The sequence below is a fragment of the Crocuta crocuta genome, unplaced genomic scaffold, assembly GCF_008692635.1.
Source record: "Crocuta crocuta isolate KB4526 unplaced genomic scaffold, BGI_CrCroc_1.0 scaffold365, whole genome shotgun sequence".
Lineage (NCBI taxonomy): Eukaryota > Metazoa > Chordata > Mammalia > Carnivora > Hyaenidae > Crocuta > Crocuta crocuta.
The window spans coordinates 19,572-37,780 of record NW_027533268.1 but is presented as its reverse complement, the minus strand read 5'-3'; the positions used below and the strand labels follow the sequence as shown (position 1 = coordinate 37,780).

The 18,209-nt window shown below is 39.0% G+C and overlaps 1 protein-coding gene across 1 annotated transcript in view; it reads left to right on the top strand.

Moving 5' to 3' along the window:
• The first annotated feature begins 39 nt into the window (after nucleotides 1–39).
• The window catches only part of CSTF2 (cleavage stimulation factor subunit 2), a 22,331-nt gene continuing 4,161 nt past the window's right edge, over nucleotides 40–18,209 (top strand). Inside the window, exons 1-13 of the mRNA XM_077747808.1 lie at nucleotides 40–169; nucleotides 706–850; nucleotides 1,270–1,279; nucleotides 1,598–1,838; nucleotides 2,562–2,698; nucleotides 3,125–3,244; nucleotides 3,354–3,491; nucleotides 5,432–5,555; nucleotides 9,584–9,646; nucleotides 12,464–12,523; nucleotides 13,170–13,311; nucleotides 14,307–14,482; nucleotides 15,048–15,340. Of these exons, the coding sequence (XP_077603934.1) occupies nucleotides 40–169; nucleotides 706–850; nucleotides 1,270–1,279; nucleotides 1,598–1,838; nucleotides 2,562–2,698; nucleotides 3,125–3,244; nucleotides 3,354–3,491; nucleotides 5,432–5,555; nucleotides 9,584–9,646; nucleotides 12,464–12,523; nucleotides 13,170–13,311; nucleotides 14,307–14,482; nucleotides 15,048–15,340 (1,779 nt within the window). The remainder of the gene's footprint in view (nucleotides 170–705; nucleotides 851–1,269; nucleotides 1,280–1,597; nucleotides 1,839–2,561; nucleotides 2,699–3,124; nucleotides 3,245–3,353; nucleotides 3,492–5,431; nucleotides 5,556–9,583; nucleotides 9,647–12,463; nucleotides 12,524–13,169; nucleotides 13,312–14,306; nucleotides 14,483–15,047; nucleotides 15,341–18,209) is intronic.

Genomic DNA, 18,209 nt, shown 5'->3' with positions numbered 1-18,209 from the left:
AGTGTGCCCTGGAGCACCGGAAGCAGCCGGAAGAGAGCGATGGCGGGTTTGACTGTGAGAGACCCTGCGGTGGATCGTTCTCTGCGTTCAGTGTTCGGTGAGAGGAATTCGTGGAGCCAAGCATCAGGGAGGGACAGAAAGAGACAGGGAGCTGCGAGGAATGCCTCCTGCACCTCATGAATTTCCACAGGAACTGTTTATGGGTTTGGCTTGCAGCTCTTCCTTCCTATCCTGTGGGGCGGCCAACCTGGTGGACTCGCGGGCAAAGTGATCCCCCTTTCCCCTGAGGTCTCACAGCGTTTTCAAGATGTGGCTGAGGAAGTTAAACTAGCTTTCAGCTTCTATGCATTTCTCCTTTCATGAGCCTCAATCATTGCCTGCTATTGAGGGCGCATGGCAACTGTCCTGTACTACTTCTCACCCCCTATCCCAGAATACAGATTATGTGCTGAGTACATAGATCCTTGTGTCCACTTGCCGCCCTCTCATAAGCACTTTCCTCTGCTTTTTACTGTAACGTTCTAGTTCGATACCGTTAGCGGCCACCTGGCGTCTTAAGGTGGATTGTGAATGAATGAATGAACGATTAAGACCTCGTCGAAGAAATTTTAAAGAGGATCGAGTCTATTCTGAGTAATCTTTTCAGACAAAATAAGTTTGTTTGTTTGTTTGTTTGTTTGTTTTTAAGTACCTGTGATTTTGCAGCACCTTTTGGAAGGGACATGACGAGACAGTTGAGAATAATTTTTAAACATCCTCCACTACATTCGTCTTCATTCTTCTTTGAGAGTGTGTGTATGTGTGGAAATATGGACATAATGAACCGGTTTTCAAAATACCAAATACAATGGTACTTTTAGTTCCTATTGATAAGACTAAAAGATTTTCAGGTAAATAACTAATGCCAGAGTATTTATTTTCACCGAAGTTAAGGAAAATCATAACACTTGTCAGATAAGTCTAAGAATTGCTATTAAGGAGTGCCTATACCTTTTATATTTAGCCATAGTGGTTTATTTGTTTTGTAATTCAAATCAGCAGATAAGATTAAAATCTTGTCTGAAGTACCATGGACCTGGGGTTGTAGGAACACTATTTCGAGGTAGTTGTTACATTGTCAATGATATGTGTAGATACCGGTTTACTTTCTCACCAAAGAAAAGGGTTACAAATTTAAGAGTTTTAATATGTTGTCTATTTTCTTCATAGTGGGGAATATTCCATNTTTTTACTGTTGACTTTTCACATTCTTCTTTTTGTTTGTAACAGCTTTATTCAGGTATGATTTACATACTATACAATTCACATTTTTATTTAAAAATATATTAAAAAATACTTCAGTGAGGGGCATCTGGGTGGCTCAGTCAGTTAAACATCCGATTTTGGCTCAGGTCATGATCTCATGGTTTTGAGTTCAAGCCCTACATCAGGCTGTTGGCTGTCAGCACAGAGTCTGCTTCGGATCCTCTGTCTCCCTCTCTATCTCTGCCCCTACCCTGCATTCTCTCTCTCTCAAAAATAAATACACGTTAAAAAAAATATTTCAGTGAGGCAGTCAGAGTGATAAAGTTATTTGTTTTAATGTGGACCAAATTAGAACATGGCAATGTTACTAGGAAACTGTATGTGTGTAACATTTGTGTCTGATACTTGGTTCCGCTCTTCCAGGTTGGTATATGATAGGGAGACAGGAAAACCAAAGGGTTATGGCTTCTGTGAATACCAAGACCAGGAGACGGCACTTAGTGCCATGCGAAACCTGAATGGGCGTGAATTCAGTGGGAGAGCACTTCGTGTGGACAATGCTGCCAGTGAAAAGAACAAAGAAGAGCTGAAGAGTGAGTATAAATCTGATTCATATGCAACATGGGTTAGTAAAGATGTATTGAAGATTTTCCATTTATGACGTGTTTTAGCATCTGCTGAAATGGTTAGCCACATAGCTTTTTTAGTTGACCCACTTGAGCCGCCTGCATTAAGGAAGTGTATATCTTTGGAAAAAAAAGGAAAGTTGACTTTAGAAGTCCCTCCAGTTGCCACGGAGTTGATTTCTAGTTGAAGATGAATTCAGGTTCACCAAGCCATTAGTTGCACTAATAACTGGATCATTAGTTATCCACTGCTGTAACTATTTGTCAGATCTATAATTGGTGGGATTACTAAGGCATTCTCTTGGCTTTTTTCATGAGGTAACCGATCAGGAATTACATTTTGAAATTGGCATCTTTTTCTCTTATTTTGCTTCTGAAAATTAGCATCTTTTTCTGTGGTTTTGCTTCTGAAATGAGTTATCAAAAGAAATTCATATGCTCCATCCCTAATTTACATGAACATTGTCCACCCATGTGATCTTAGTCCCAGCTTTCCTCTGAGAGCAAAAATACACTCTGTCACTTTCCTCTACAGAAATAAGAGACTTGCAGATCACTTATTTCTCAGTTCCAGAGAATTTAAAGTTATCAATGGGTCCTGGAAGGGAAGCATCCCTGGAAAGTAGATACTTGAAATGACTTAGCTCTTAATTTTGCCTCCTTAACTTTTTGTACTTTCTTCCTGATCAGGCCTTGGCACTGGTGCCCCTGTCATTGAGTCACCTTATGGAGAGACCATCAGTCCTGAGGATGCCCCAGAGTCCATTAGCAAAGCAGTTGCCAGTCTTCCACCAGAGCAGATGTTTGAGCTGATGAAACAAATGAAGGTGGGAGGAGGCATTAGGTTAAGAACAAATCAAATCACAGCAAATTTTCAAGGAGTTCATTGGTAAAGTCAGTGGAAATGTTTCCATGAACTCAAATAAAAGGTGTGCCTGTTATCCACCATTTCTTGCAACTTTGATATGCCACATGTGCATAGCATATTTTACATTTTGTGCAAAGAGCTTTCCATTTTTGTACACAAATACAGATACACAGTCTGGCTTTTTGTGGCCAGTAGATATCAGATGTAAATATTCAAATGTGGCTTTTTTCCTAAATGGTGGTATTATGGTATTCGAAATGCCTCTTCCTTCTTTTGCCCATCATGACCAAAATATTATATTTCTCAGATGAGAATGGCTCTAAATCACTATTAATTTCTAAGTAATAAGTATTGAATCTGATGATGAATCTGTTTGTCTTCTCAGCTCTGTGTCCAGAATAGTCCCCAGGAAGCACGGAACATGTTGCTTCAGAACCCTCAACTGGCTTATGCTTTGCTACAAGCACAGGTAGTGATGAGAATTGTGGATCCAGAGATTGCCCTGGTGAGTGCTTCTTGTTTTTTATGGAAATGCCACAGTACACTGTGCGTGGGGTAGGAACTACTTGATTGCTTTGTCAAACAGCTCATAGATTTGTCTTTTCGTTTTTTAGAAAATTCTGCATCGCCAGACAAATATCCCAACGCTGATTGCAGGCAACCCTCAGCCAGTCCACAGTGCTGGGCCTGGCTCAGGATCCTCTGTGTCAATGAGCCAGCAGAATCCTCAGGCCCCTCAGGCCCAATCTTTGGTAGGGATTTACCTCTTAATATTATTTTTACCTGTCTTAGAATGTCATTTTCATTTTAAGAAGATATATTGAAAGAAGAATAGTCAGGAGCTGAAGATGATAATTTAAAATTCCAGACAAGATAGCAATTTTCAGTTTGCAGGGTATGTGGCATTTGAATGAATGCAGATTCAGTGCCAAGTTTGTAGAACAAAGAGGTCTTTTCTGTGTGCCCTTTTACAGAAGCTAATTTTGTGTTTACATGCCTGTACGGTACTGTGGTCGACAGTTTGTTATTCAACATACATCTCATTTAGTATTTAACAGTAATTGTGTCAGGTTGGCACTTGTATTATCTCCTTACCAATGGGAAAATGTAAAGCTTGTTTTCTAAGCATGACATAAAACTTTGAAGCCATAAGAAATAAATACATTTGAAAGCTGAAAATTTTCTCTATAAGGAAAACAAATCGGGGCGCCTGAGTAGCTCGGTTGGTTGAGCATCCGAACTCGGCTTAGGTTATGATCTCACAGTTTGTGAATTTCAGCCCCACGTCAGGCTCTGTGCTTGACAGCTCGGAGCCTGGAGCCTGCTTCAAATTCTGTGTCTCCCTCTCTTTGCCCCTTCCCCGCTCATACTCTGTCTCTCAAGAATAAATAAACATTTAAGAAAAATTAAAAAAAAAAAAAGCACCAAAAACAAATGACAAATTGGGAAAACTATTTGCCACACTCATGATGGACAACAATCTGATTNCCTTAGTCATGTTCAAGAATGTTTATTGTCACAATATAATGGTGAAATATTGAAATATCCTAAATGCACATCAGTGGAAGAATGGGAAAAAATGTGTTTTTATCCAGTGTGCCACCATAAATGACTTTCAAAAACATAATTCCATATAGCAGATAAGATGAACTAGGATACATGTTAACACAGATAACCCAAATGTTCCAAAAGTGAAAATAAGTGAATGTAGAAGCCTTCTCAAAATACAGGATATATGTGTTTGCATATATCCCAAAAATACGCTGAAATGTGTTTAGTATGTATGTTTAGTTTGTAATGATTTACAGACAATTTCAAAACATCTATAAAAATTCTTAAGTGGTTGTTTTAAGAAAGGGATATAGGGAGGCACCTGGATGGCTCAGTCAGTTAAGCATCCGACTCTTGATTTTGACTCAGGTAATGATCTAATCATCATGAGATTGAGTCCTGCATTGGGCTCCATGCTTAGTGTGGATTGGGATGCTCTCTCTCCATGCTCACTGTGCTTGGGATTCTCTCTTTCCCTCACTCTCTCTGTTCCCCCCATGCTCATACTATCTCTCAAATAAACATTAAAAAAAAAAGGATACAGGATGCAATTGGGGAAGACCAGACAGCATATTTCAAACATATATATTATTTATTTCCTAAACTATATGTTTATTTTATTTTGTATACAATTTATATATTTGGGGTTTTTCCATAATAAAAGTTACCAACCTCAAAATAAGACAAATGTAAACAGAATTACAGTAATCTATCATTTTTTACCTATCAGATTGAGAGAGGTAAACAACTTGAAGTCAACCGTAGGTGCTACATGTGGCCTCACAACACAGATCATACTTGTCAGTCTCTGCTTTTATTTTTTTAATAAAGTTTATTTTATTTATTTTGAGAGAGAGTGCATGCATGTGAGTAGGGGAGGGGGAGAGAGAGAGACTATCCTAAACAGACTCCGCACTGTCAGCATAGAGCTCAAGGTGAAGCTCGATCTTACGAACCATGAGATCATGACCTAAGTTGAAATCAAGAGTCAGAAGCTTAGCTGACTGAGCCACCCAGGCACCCCTGCTTTTAACATATTCTGCTTTTAGAATATGGTCCATCTTAATTGTATTCTGTATACCCCGGCTCATCATGTGTGTGTCCAAAGGCATGTACATACTCTGTTTTTTCTTTTGATCAGGGTGGAATGCATGTCAATGGTGCACCTCCTCTGATGCAAGCTTCTATGCAGGCTGGAGTTCCAGCACCAGGGCAAATACCAGCAGCTGTAACAGGACCTGGCCCTGGTTCCTTAGCTCCTGGAGGTATGTTTCATTTAGAGTCTTCACCATTTTGGTATTTTGCTAAAGTTTTGTTGTAGCAAATGGTATGGTATAGCCACATTATTACATGGTAATGAGATCTTGATATAAAATTAATACACAGTTAGGATGTGTATATCCTAGGGGGAGGAAATAGTTGATATCTTATATACAGATCTTCTATGTCTGATTAAGAGAGCAAGGAAAAGGACTACAAAATGGAAAAGTCTGGTCAAACTTCCAAACTTCCAAATGGAATGAGTGGGAACTAGACCAAACCAGCAAATAGAAGGGTACAGAAAACATTACGAAGTAAGTAATGATAAACATAGACTAAGGAGGAGGGAATAAAATCTTGTATAGAGGTTAATTCTAAATGTAAATGGACTCAATTTTCCCACTGAAAGTCAGAGACTTAGGTTAAAAGGCACATAAAAAGACAGACACAAAATAATTACATTTGTTATTATACTCAACAAGTATAAAACTGCATTTTGTTAAATGTAATCAAACCAAACAACAAGGAAAAAAGTTTTAAAGCTGTATCTTTTCATTAAAGGGTATATATAGAAATTAAGAGTATTGTTATTATGATTGTAGCTTTTTCTTATTCAACACTCATAACTACAATAGTTATGAGTGAAATAGTGATTTCCTATATGAAACTCCTGTATGAACACATGACACGTATCAATATTTAAAGTTTTTTATGCAATGAGGTTGCCTCTTGTTAATTTATCTAATCTGGGTTAGATTGACTACAACCCTATTGATAGAGATTAATTGAATCTAAATTGTTCTGTTTTGTAGAGAACCTAGTCTACAGAGCTAAGTAGGCAAGGAATAGAGGGATTTTAAAAGAAATTTCAGCAAACTCATGATTTTCATTTATCTATGCAGTTATAGTTAAAATATCTTTCAGTGAAAGAAATGGATTCTGTATTTTATACATTTTTGAGTTATGGGTACCTAACTTAAAAATATTACAAATTGCTCTGTGGTCCTACTACACATGACAAGTATGCAACCCATGACATGTGCAGCTCATAATGTAAGTTGAAAAACACCCAAAGTGGTCTATACCCTGTTCAAGGAGATATGTGTACTTGGATGTCACAACAGTGTCAAGTTGCTGTAAACGTTTTTAAGTGTCTGCTCTCCATTTATGTACTTAACATGTACATGTTAACATACCATTAACAACAACATTCATGTTGTCATAAAGTGTTAACATGCAGGGCATGGATCAGCATTGTCTGTGTACCACACTTTGAGTACTTTTGTATTAATGGACAAAAAATAAGTAAAGACATTGAGGAATAAAGTAGCAGAACCAATAAGCACAATTTATTATGGGAGATTTGACTAAAGAATATATTTTCCCCCCCAAATGACCATGGAACTATAAAAAAAAAAAAAAAAGACTATGTTCTGGGCCATAAAATTAAAGTTGAAGTAGAGATTTTACAGGCCATATTCTCTCATTATAAGTGAATAAAATTAGGGGCGCCTGCGTGGCTCAGTTGGTTAAGCGTCCAACTTCAGCTTATGATCTTGCGGTTCATAAGTTCAGGCCCCACATCGGGCTCTGTGCTGGTAGCTCAGAGTCTGGAGCCTGCTTCAGATTCTGTGTCTCCTCTCTCTCTCTCTCTCTCTGCTCCTTCCCCACTGGCGCACGCCCACTCCCTCTCTCTCTGTCTGTCTCTCTCTCTCTCAAAATTATTAACATTAAAAAAATAAGCCAATAAAATTAGAAATAATTAAAAGGTGACTGAAAATAACCTTTACTTGGGAAATTAAGGAACATACACTAGGTATCCTTGAATTAAAGAGAACATAAAAAGGAAATTTATGAATTATCCAAAAGACAACAAAAGTAGTGTACTTTACACAAAAAAGTTTGGGAAATAGTGAAGGCAGTACTTAAAATGAATATCTTTANCTCTTTTAAAATTAGTGAGAAGGGGGAATAATCTAGTAGAGAAGTAGACAAAGAAAATGAGTAGGCAAATCCAAATGGCAACAAAAACAAATCCATTTGTAGTCATGGCATTGCAAATTAAATAACAATATTTCACCTTACTTAAACCTATCAGACTAGCAAAATTTCAAAGAGAGATGTCACTATTGGTGGGGAAAGTGGTATCATAAATTGCTAGTGAAAATGTAAAGTTTTTCAGCCTTTTAAGAAACTAGTCTCACATTTAAAATTCATGTACTCTTTGACCCACCAATTCCACTTCTGGGAAGCTGGCCCATAGAAATGAAAGTCTCATCATGTAATAGTGAATAATATGAGAAATTATGTCTAGAAGTCCTTCTGCCACTGCTTTTCTCAGATCCTAAATCTTTATATTGTTTTATTAAGAGGTCTGAATAAATCCTAGAATGTTGTGGTTAGAAGAGACCTTTTGAAATCATTTAGACCTGTTGTTCTCCAACTTTAGTGTACATTAGAATTATCTAATTATCTTATTAAAACTCAGATGCTGGTTCCCACCCTGAGACTTTCTAATTCCGCAGGTCTGATTTAGGGCCCTGGAATTTGCAGTTATAATAATTCCTTGGTGATACTGACGCCTCTGATCTGGGGACCAAATTCTGAGAACCCCTGGTTTAGACCAACTCATTTCCCTTTGCAGATGAGGAAGCCTGGGCATATGCTAATTGTATTAAATCACTTGTTCAAAATCAGAGTTACTTTGTTACAGTAGGGATAGGGCTAGCCCAGGTTCAGGTTCTTAATCAATAGCTCTTTGGTGCCTGGCGTGTTAAATGGAATAAGAGAGTATTATGTATTCTTAAAATTTTAGTTAAATATTAATGAACTGCAAACAGTAAAGCTTGTCTTTTTTCCCCACTCACAGCATATATTATTGCTTTGAGGAAAAAAGAATTACTGCTATATGGAAAGGACAAGATAAAGACTTGTGGTACATAATTATTCTTTGTATAACAATTCTCATATCCCAACTAATTAGTGTAGAACAGTGGTTCTCAATCCTGTTAGATCCTGTGGCCTCTTTTCATAACAGATAACTTGGTAGTGACTTTTTACTATCCTGAAATGAAATGCACACATGTAACCTACTTAACATGATTTCCAAAAAAAATATAATGTCCTAACTACAATATAAAGGAGAAGTAAAAGGAAATTAACTTATAATTTAAAATATTTTTAATATGCAAGTGTTCAGGCACAGCTACAAAAGACACCAAAAGGTAGCCCTCAGATGCTTGCACCTATACCATGAAATAAAAGCTACAATTGTAGACAAATACAGGTATGTTGTTTTCACAACTCAAATACCAGAGAGACTATTAACATTAGTGATGTGATTATCTCAAGTGGTGAAAACTCTAGGTAAAATTCTTAACAAAACAAAAAATGTAGTGCCTATAATTAACTCGGTAATTATATTTCTGGAAAATTCAGTGTATCTGTGTACATATATAAATAGGGAAAAGAACTTTTTTGTTTACAAATACAACAGACTTGGTTCTAAATTCAGATTACCATAAGCAGGTTTTCATTTGTGTTAATGTTCATTCACCAAGACATTTGAAAATTTTGCAAAACAAGATAATTCTGGATTCTGGAGGACTATCTCAGACATTGCAGGGCATCTAGCATCCCTGTTGGCTTCTCATTAAATGCCAGCCATGCCCCCTAAATCTTTTCACAACTAAAACCCACACAGTTACAAAATACCCTGGGAACAGTATTGCCTCCTATGAGAGGAGTTATGTGGGTAAGTGCTGTTGTTCTCCTATGTAACAGAAATTCTGCCAAGGTTTTGGTAATCGATGAGATTAAGTGTTGTCATTTCACTCACTTTTCTGTCACTAAAGCCTAGAGTTTACTAACAAACTGTATCTTCTGTATACCTGCATTGTTTAGAGATAGCTATGATGTTCCTGAGTAGTTTTCTGCCTCTGAGGCCAAAAGAGGAAATTTCTTAACTCAGCCACTGTCCTAATTTTTTCTCCAATGTCATAATTTGTGGGGTTTTTTTGCTTTTATCTTCTAGGAGGAATGCAAGCCCAGGTTGGAATGCCAGGAAGTGGACCGGTGTCCATTGAGCGGGGACAGGGTAAATAAATATTAATATCTGATTATTGTGGACTGGACTTGGCAATGTTCTATATCTGCACTGTCTTAATATGGTAGCCACTAACCATATGTGGCTATTTGAATGTTAAATTAATTTAAATTGAAATTAGGTAAAACTTAAAATTCAGTTCTTTATTCACACTAGCCACATTCCAAGTACTCAATGGCTACATGGGGCTTAGTAGATGTTATACTGGATAGTGCATATATAGAATATTTACATCATTGCAGAATATTCCATTGGACAGCACCAGTCTAGACTTTCCATCTAGTGACTCAGAGCCCAGCTCTGTAAGAATTGATGATAAATCAAGTGGATCCTTTGTTTCTATATAGGTTATATTTGCCTTTTCCTAGTAGTCTAATGATTTTACTGACCTATTCTCTATCATTCTGTGACTATCTGTTGACTGAGTAAGGATTTTTAATAATAAGCGTGTAACATGTTGCTGGGCATGAAGAAGCCTAAATTTAAACTATAGAGCTGGGGCGCCTGGGTGGCTAAGTCGGTTAAGCGTCCAACTTTGGCAAAGGTCATGATCTCACGGCTCTTGGGTTCGAGCCCTGCGTTGGACTTTGTGCTGACTGCCAGCTCAGAGCTTGGAGCCTGTTTCAGATTCTGTATCTCCCTCTCTCTCTGACCCTCCCCTGCTCATGCTGTCTCTCTCTCTTTCTCTCAGAAATAAATAAAACACTAAGAAAAAAATAATTTAAACTGCAGAGAAACCTGGAAGAAGGTCAGAGGTCTAAAGCCTGCTTGATAAGGGCATGTTATATTATGGCGGTAACACTAGACACCACAGCAGAGCCACTCCAAAGTCTCCACATTATTTCCCTCTCTTACTGGAGTTTGAATAAAAAGAAAATGCAGTGGTTTGGTTGAAAACATCAGGAGGAGACAGAGTGAGAAAACAGAAGGAATAAACAATAAAACTGAGTGCATACTGTGCGCCAGGCACCTTAATTTTCAGACAACTGCATGAGTTAGGTGGCAGCACTGGCAGCACCTCAGTTTTCAGGTAAAAGAGGTGGAGGCTCAGAGTTTTAAAGTTACCTATTTAAGGGGACATGGTAAATAAATACTGTTCTCTGAGTAATGTGGACAGGATTCGGGGCACTCATCTCTTCCAGCCAGTAAGTGGCAGAGCAAGACTCTGAAGTCTCTGACTAAAATCTATACTATTTCTGAAAATCCACACCGCCTCTGTTAACTTCCAGAAATACTCTTCAGTGCCTTATGTTCTTACTCATTTTGTCATTTGATGAGGAAGAACTGCTTTGGACAGCACAGAGAAGTTTAAGTTACTCCTAGCTTATGGTCTATAAGTGAAAACCATTTTAAAAGCAAAATGTTAACATAGAGGCCTATGTACTTTACTTCTTGTCTATGGTTTGTCCACTAGGGTTGGTTGTTGAAGTGACAGAACTAATAATCTTGTCAGATGGTTGACAGTGGGACCAAGCTCTTGACCAAATGCCTCATCTAAAGCAGCCTGTGCTTTTGTGCTTTGTGCCCCAACCCCTCGGCTACTATCAGCAGATCGTGTGTGTACCCCAGAATTTTTTTGCATTAGGGAGAAATTGGGGTTGCAGTCATATTCTTCTTCCCAAGCCATCAATCAGTCAACCTTTAGGTGTTTAATACATTCCTCCACAAGACCTCCTCTTTCCTGCTACAGTTGTCTTCACCTTTCTGGTCAAAAGTTAGCAAATGGAAATGACTTGGATTTTTTTTTTTTATATAGTTCACTTATTATTGAAACAGAGAGAGACAGAGCATGAGCAGGGGAAGGGCAGAGAGAGAGGGAGACACAGAATCTGAAACAGGCTCCAGGCTCTGAGCTGTCAGCACAGAGCTGGACGTGGGGCTCGAACCCACAAACCGCAAGATCATGACCTGAGCTGAAGTCGGACGCTTAACTGACTGAGCCACCCAGGCGCCCCAAATGACTTGGATTTTGAAGGTAGATCAGGTGTGTCTTCTTGAGATAAAGTGAGATGAATTTTATAGTGTTTCTTCAGTACTTAGCCGCGGAAGCAAGAATCTTTCCGTTTGTACCCAGTTTTCTTTCTTTTCCTGGAATCCAGGCTTCTTGTGCACATTTATAATGGTAAAAGGAGACAGTGACATGTTTAAAAAGATACTTCTTGCCTTCCACCACCTTTGTTTAGTGTTGGCATCCTTGTCATTTCATCGTTTTTGTTTGCTGTTGTCATGGTGTTTTGTTATTACCAGAGACTTGCAGTGGCAGAGTTTTTCTTTTGAGGAGCAATACTGTCTTTCTTTGTCTAAAGTTCACTCACTGCATTTCCCACAGAAATTTTTGTGCTTTAAAATATGGCAAAAATGGTACTGTCCCACTTGTGTTATGGGCCTCTTCAGAATAATAAATATAGTTTCTTTTATGTTTTGCTTATGAACATATGTTTATGTTCTTTGCCTAACTAGAGGTTCAGAACCATCCTTTTTTAAAATTTTCTTTCTTTTTTTGTTGTAGTGATGTAAGGAATTTTAGGTGGACTTGTAGTAGCAGAAGCAAAAATTGAAAGTGGCCAACAGGTTTCAGCTTAGGAGTCAGTCTCATCACAGTGGAACAATTTCAGATCCCAAAGAAGCTAATATAGTTTAGGAAGATTTTGTAGCCTGGGGCAGGCTCCTGAACTCTCGGCTTTGTAACTTACTTCTATAAATTTCCAGTGTCTGTATGTGTATGTTTCTCGGTGTGTATGCGCACATAGGCGCGCAAGCTATTTCAAGTGTCTGCTCTTTCTCCTTTTGAACTTAATGCTCACCTAGGAACCCTACAGCATTCGCCTGTGGGACCTGCCGGGCCTGCATCAATTGAGCGAGTTCAAGGTACCCATTGTATCTGCGGGTTTCCTTTTGTTTGTGGTGTTCAGGGTGGGACGTTGAGAGGACAAGGGCTGCTTGGCAGTCGTCCTCATGTTTGGAACCTGAAAGGGTAGTGTTTTGGGTTTTTGTTTTTAAATTTTTTCCTGTTGGGGCCACAAGCCTAAGATTGACCTCTTCACACAGGGCAGAGAACATGGATGATATGGGCATCTGTCCGAGGCTCTACTCCCTCCCTACTGGTGTCAGGAGGCTTGGATGGAATAGCAGTCTGTAAGGAGACAGCAGGTTCTTGCAGAGCCATGGCAGTGTTCACATAATGCCAAGACCCTACCTCTCTTTTGTGACTCTGGTCCTTGAACTAAGATTGATTATAAGGAGAACCAGGAGCATAAATTTCTTCAGGCTGCAGTGCTAGTCCTTGGCAGGTTGCTCCCCACTTTGCTCTTTATATAATTCCATCCATACCTCTGACATGGCACAGATTCTGCCTACACCCTGCTTCTGTTCTTGAGCTGCAAGAGGAGTCTGCTGTGGTGAGGTTTCACCCACTCTCAGGTGTCTGAATTATGTTGTCAGTGGTATATAGAGTCATTTCTTGTTTCCGTATGTGTCCTTCACAACAGTAACTCCCTGTTTGTTTCCCCGTCAGTGCCGATGCAGGACCCCAGAGCAGCTATGCAGCGTGGACCCTTGCCTGCCAACGTCCCAACTCCTCGAGGTCTACTAGGAGATGCTCCAAATGATCCACGTGGAGGCACTTTACTTTCTGTAACTGGAGAGGTAGAGCCTAGGTAAGCACTAACATAGAAGGAAAAGATTGGATGGAGCATCTGGGTGGCTCAGGTGGTTAAGTGTCCAACTTTAGCTTAGGTCATGATCTCACAGCTCAAGAGTTTGAGCCCTGCATCAGGCTCTATGCTGACAGCTCAGAGCCTGAAGCCTGCTTTGGATTCTGTGTCTCCCTCTCTTTCTGCCCCTCCCCTGCTCACGCTCACTCTCTCTCAAAAATAAACAAACATTAAAAATTTTTGAAAAAAAGAAGGAAAAGACTAGAGGAATCAGAATTTTCCCTTGGTTTGAGAACAGTCTTTCTATACCATTGGTACCGGTTTGTCTACTTCAGAAGGTAGATATTCATAGCTGCTGTCCAAGACTAAGCACTTCTCCTTGGACAGAACTGTATAGTTGAGTATGTCATTTTGAATGAACCATGGCTACTCCATCTTTACAAATTAGAAATTCTAGCACATGTATCTAAACAGGAAAAACTTCTGCTTAATGGTAGTAGTGATATTAATAATAGCAGTAATGATAATAAGATAATGATGATTGATACTAATGAGGATTATGCCTCTGACCCTGCTTTGAGTACTTAGATCATCTCATTAAGTCCACACAACAGACTTGTGAGATTGATACTAATATACCAATCCTATTTTACAGATGAAGAAACAAAGCTATAGAGAGGCTAAGTAAATGTGCCCAAGAAACACAACTAATGTATGATAAAGCCTGGATTTGAACCCATACAGTAAGCCATATTCTTAAGCACTGTACTACATACTCATTCTATACAATGGATATCTTACCTCCTCCTTAATTATGAGTGCCCCGACGAAACATGAAGTTCTAGAATGCATGGATTTACATATCCCTAGCATTTTTTTGGACCTGTTTGGTGTTAATTCTCTTAGCAGTTCTTTGACTTTTTTACTGATCTTCTGGTTAATACTTTTTATTGTTGTTTTGTTGTGTTTTAAAGTATAACATTTTTCTCCATCTCTAGAGGTTATCTGGGACCGCCTCATCAAGGTCCACCCATGCACCATGTCCCTGGTCATGACAGCCGTGGCCCACCACCACATGAAATGAGAGGAGGGCCATTAGCTGAGCCCAGACCTCTAATGGCAGAGCCAAGAGGACCCATGCTAGATCAGAGGGGTCCACCCTTGGATGGCAGAGGTAAGGGGAGACCACATCACAAGGCTGACTGGTAGTTGTGGGCTGATAATAAACCCAGCTATTTTAGGCCTAATCTGGAATAAAGAAGGCTAGGGCAGTGGGCTTGACAAACATTTTTAAGGTTTATCTGCAAATGTGTGAAATTGGGAAGGAGAAAGTAGTCTTGTGTGCACTTGACCCTTGAACAACACATTGGAACTGCACAGGTTCACTTCTATGTGGATTTTTTTTTGGTAAATAGTACAGTGCTATTTTCCTTAAGATTTTATTAAAAGCATTTTTTTCTAGCTTACTTTATTGCAAGAATGCAGAACATATACACATAACATACAAAATATGTGTCAGTCAACTGTTTATGTTTTTGGTAAGGCTTCCAGTCAGCAGTAGGATATTAGTAGTTAAGTTTTGGGGGAGTGCTCCAGTTGTCACATTGTTCAAGGGCCAACTGTAGTTGTGCAGGAGATGTGACCGGAGGAATAGATTTCTATCTTTCTTTGATTGTTGGTCTTTTTTTGCAGTAAAGATGAGTAGCTACACAGTGATTTTCTTACAATTTTCTTTATAGGTGGAAGAGATCCCCGAGGCATAGATGCACGAGGGATGGAAGCACGAGCCATGGAGGCTAGAGGATTAGATGCCAGAGGATTGGAGGCCCGTGCTATGGAAGCCCGAGCGATGGAGGCCCGTGCAATGGAGGCCCGCGCATTGGAGGCCCGTGCAATGGAAGTCAGAGGGATAGAGGCCAGAAGTATGGATACAAGGGGCCCAGTCCCTGGTCCTAGAGGTCCTATACCTAGTGGAATCCAAGGTCCCAGTCCAATTAACATGGGGGCAGTTGGCCCCCAGGGATCCAGACAGGTATGTGCAACACTCACTTCTTACTTCTATGTGAAATCTTAATCTATTCAGGAATTGATTAGTGAGCCTGACTGTTACTGCTTTCTGATTTAGGCTGTTTCTCAGCTTGTTAAAACGGGAAGATAAGAATCTCCCTTCTTTCAGTTTCTGTGTTCCTTAAGGTGATAATTTGCTGGGCACCAGGATTGTAGCAACCTTGTCCCACAATTTAAGGAGCTCTTCCATTCAGACCAGAGCCCCTGCAAATTTAGAAGACAGAGTGTGTATCACTAGAATCTAGGCGTGGATAATTTGAAAACCTCCCCCAAATGATTCTAATATTATAACCGTAAGAACTGCATTAGAGCATATGAAGAGCTATAAGTAGTCTTTTAGGGAATCTTGGGTTTGCAGAAACCTATTTTACTTTATTTTCATCACATAGCCTAAGTGAACAGTAGAATATGAAAGGCAGTTTACTAATGCTTACTTTAAAACCTGTGGAACTGAATTCTTATCTCTTCTTTCTCCTTATTTGCCTCTCTCCAGCTCTGTGTATATGGTGATCTGTGATTGTCGATCTATGATTGTCTGTGTTGTCATCTCCTCCCTTTTCAACACAGTTGGTTGCGGGGAGATGGTATGTCTGTGGCTTACCTGAGTTTTTAGGTGCTAGCACCTTCATCTCCCTCTAGCCCCTCCGCCTTCCTTTCTCTATTTGTCTTCCTCCGTCCTCTATGTACTTCTGTCTCTCTTCCCTCTTCCATATGTTTATGTGTCTTGCTCCTGTGTGTGTGTGTGTGTGAGAGAGAGAGAGACAGACAGACAGAAAGAGTGGGGTGGCGGGGGAGGGAGAGAGTCAGCTGGAATTGAACATGTCAGTCATCCAATTCTCTTATTTTATAGATTTGGAAATTAAGATCCAAGAATTCAGGTGACTTGTCCAAATTCCTATAACTAAAAAGTGACAGAACAAGGAATAGAACCCACTATTTTTTTTTCACTGTACCACTCTGTCCTGTTATCTGCACATTATGTATGTGTGTATACATATTCATATATATCTGCCTCACTCTCTTTAATAGGAAATATGAATCTGTTGTTTTCTGGTATGTGTGAAAGGAAACCGTTTTCTATTTTTTTTCAAGTTGTGCTTTTTAAGAAATGTGTGTGGGGGCCTTGGTGTTTATTCTGCCCTCTGTGGTCAGTAGCCTCATGATCAAAATGGTTTTACAGCAGAGAGCTGTAGGTACTGGGGATATAGCAGTGTGAACAAAACGAAGTCCTTGCCCCCCTGGAGCTTGCATGGTAGCTAGGAAAACTGACAACAAATAACTACATGATGTGCTTATATAATTCTGTCAATATTTTTATTGAAAATAATGGTAGACTGTTTCTGGAGAAAGTCTTGCTCTTTTATCTCTGCTAGTGCTTGAACTCATTACTCTGTAGTGTTAGGTTTATATAATTTTAATTAGTAGATTGTGTAAAGCCTATTAGATCTGAAGTGAGAAAACAAATTTTATCTTCAAACCTTTTTTAAATTGTTCAAAGTAATATGTTCATTCATATACAAAAGATATATAGTGAGAACCTTGCTTCCTCCCCTGTATCCATCTCCCTTGTGACCCTCATCTCCTACAGATAATTGCTTTTATTCAACTTTTGAAGTATTTTTCTAACAAAGAAGAATATATTGTTAGAAAAAAACATATATATTTTTCCTTTCACTTTCTCAGTGCCTGGTTTTTTTGTTTTGTTTTTGTTTTTGTTTTTTTGACTTAATGTATATCCCTAATTCATAATTTTAAATAAGGTTTTAAAATTAATTCCAGTTCATCTAGTTGGAAGCTTGTTAGTAAAAGCCTTATTATTACTTAGAGTGATTGTCTAACTTATCCAAACAGGGATGTGTGTGAAAGTGAGAGTGCTGTTGTTAATAGTTACTCTGGGACAAAAGCATAAACTGGGAGTATCTTAGACAAACCTGGATGTGTGGTCGTCTATATTGTGCCATGTCTGCCTTGGTACTCCTGGAAACTTGAAATGGCCATAATTGAATGGTTAGATCATGTTATAATACCTCAAATTAGTAGTGACTGAAATGTAAAAAATGTTATCCTCACAGATATTTCAGATCTGTAGCACATTAAAGTTCAGACTAGTCTCTGGATTCAGTATTGATAAAGACCAGAAAGTGATAATGGAGTGTATTATGCTTCCTTCCCTTCTTAAACAAGATAGGAAAAACAGTTTTCACCATTTTTTGATTACTCAAGGTGATCATTAAATGTACCCATTACTGTATATGCTGTAACAGAAAGCATAGTTTTCTCCTGTTTGGTTTCTGGTCTCCTTCACTGTCAGTCTATCACCTGGCTCTTCACATTGCTGTTATGGTATCTACTCCTAACGGTTTATCTCCATTTCTTTTTGGGCTTTTTGCTGTTTCTGATCTGCTGGGGAAGCAGGTAATAAGTTTGTTAACAATTTGTGTTTAATAAGAATACCTCAACTCTTGGTAAATGCCCGAGTGTGAACATAACGCAGAGGGACTTTAAACAGTGATTCTAGGTGCTCTGAGGCCTTTTCCTTGGGGTCTGGTAGCCTTCCCAAAGATTGAAGTCACCGAAGATCTTAAATAAGTGTGACATAACTGCATTTTGTTCTTTTAACTTGGGTCAGTCATATTTCTTGGTCTGTAATTTAACAGAAAGCATCTTCTGAGTATTCTCTCTGGAAAGTTATAAAAAGCAAATGTTGGGCTAATAGCAATCTTTCCCTCAGAGGCCTTCCCGTCTCCTTCCTACCTCTGCCATTATGATTGTCTCTGCTTACTTGGTGGGATGGGGCCCTTTGGCCCTGCCTATGTCTGATTGAACTAGAGGTA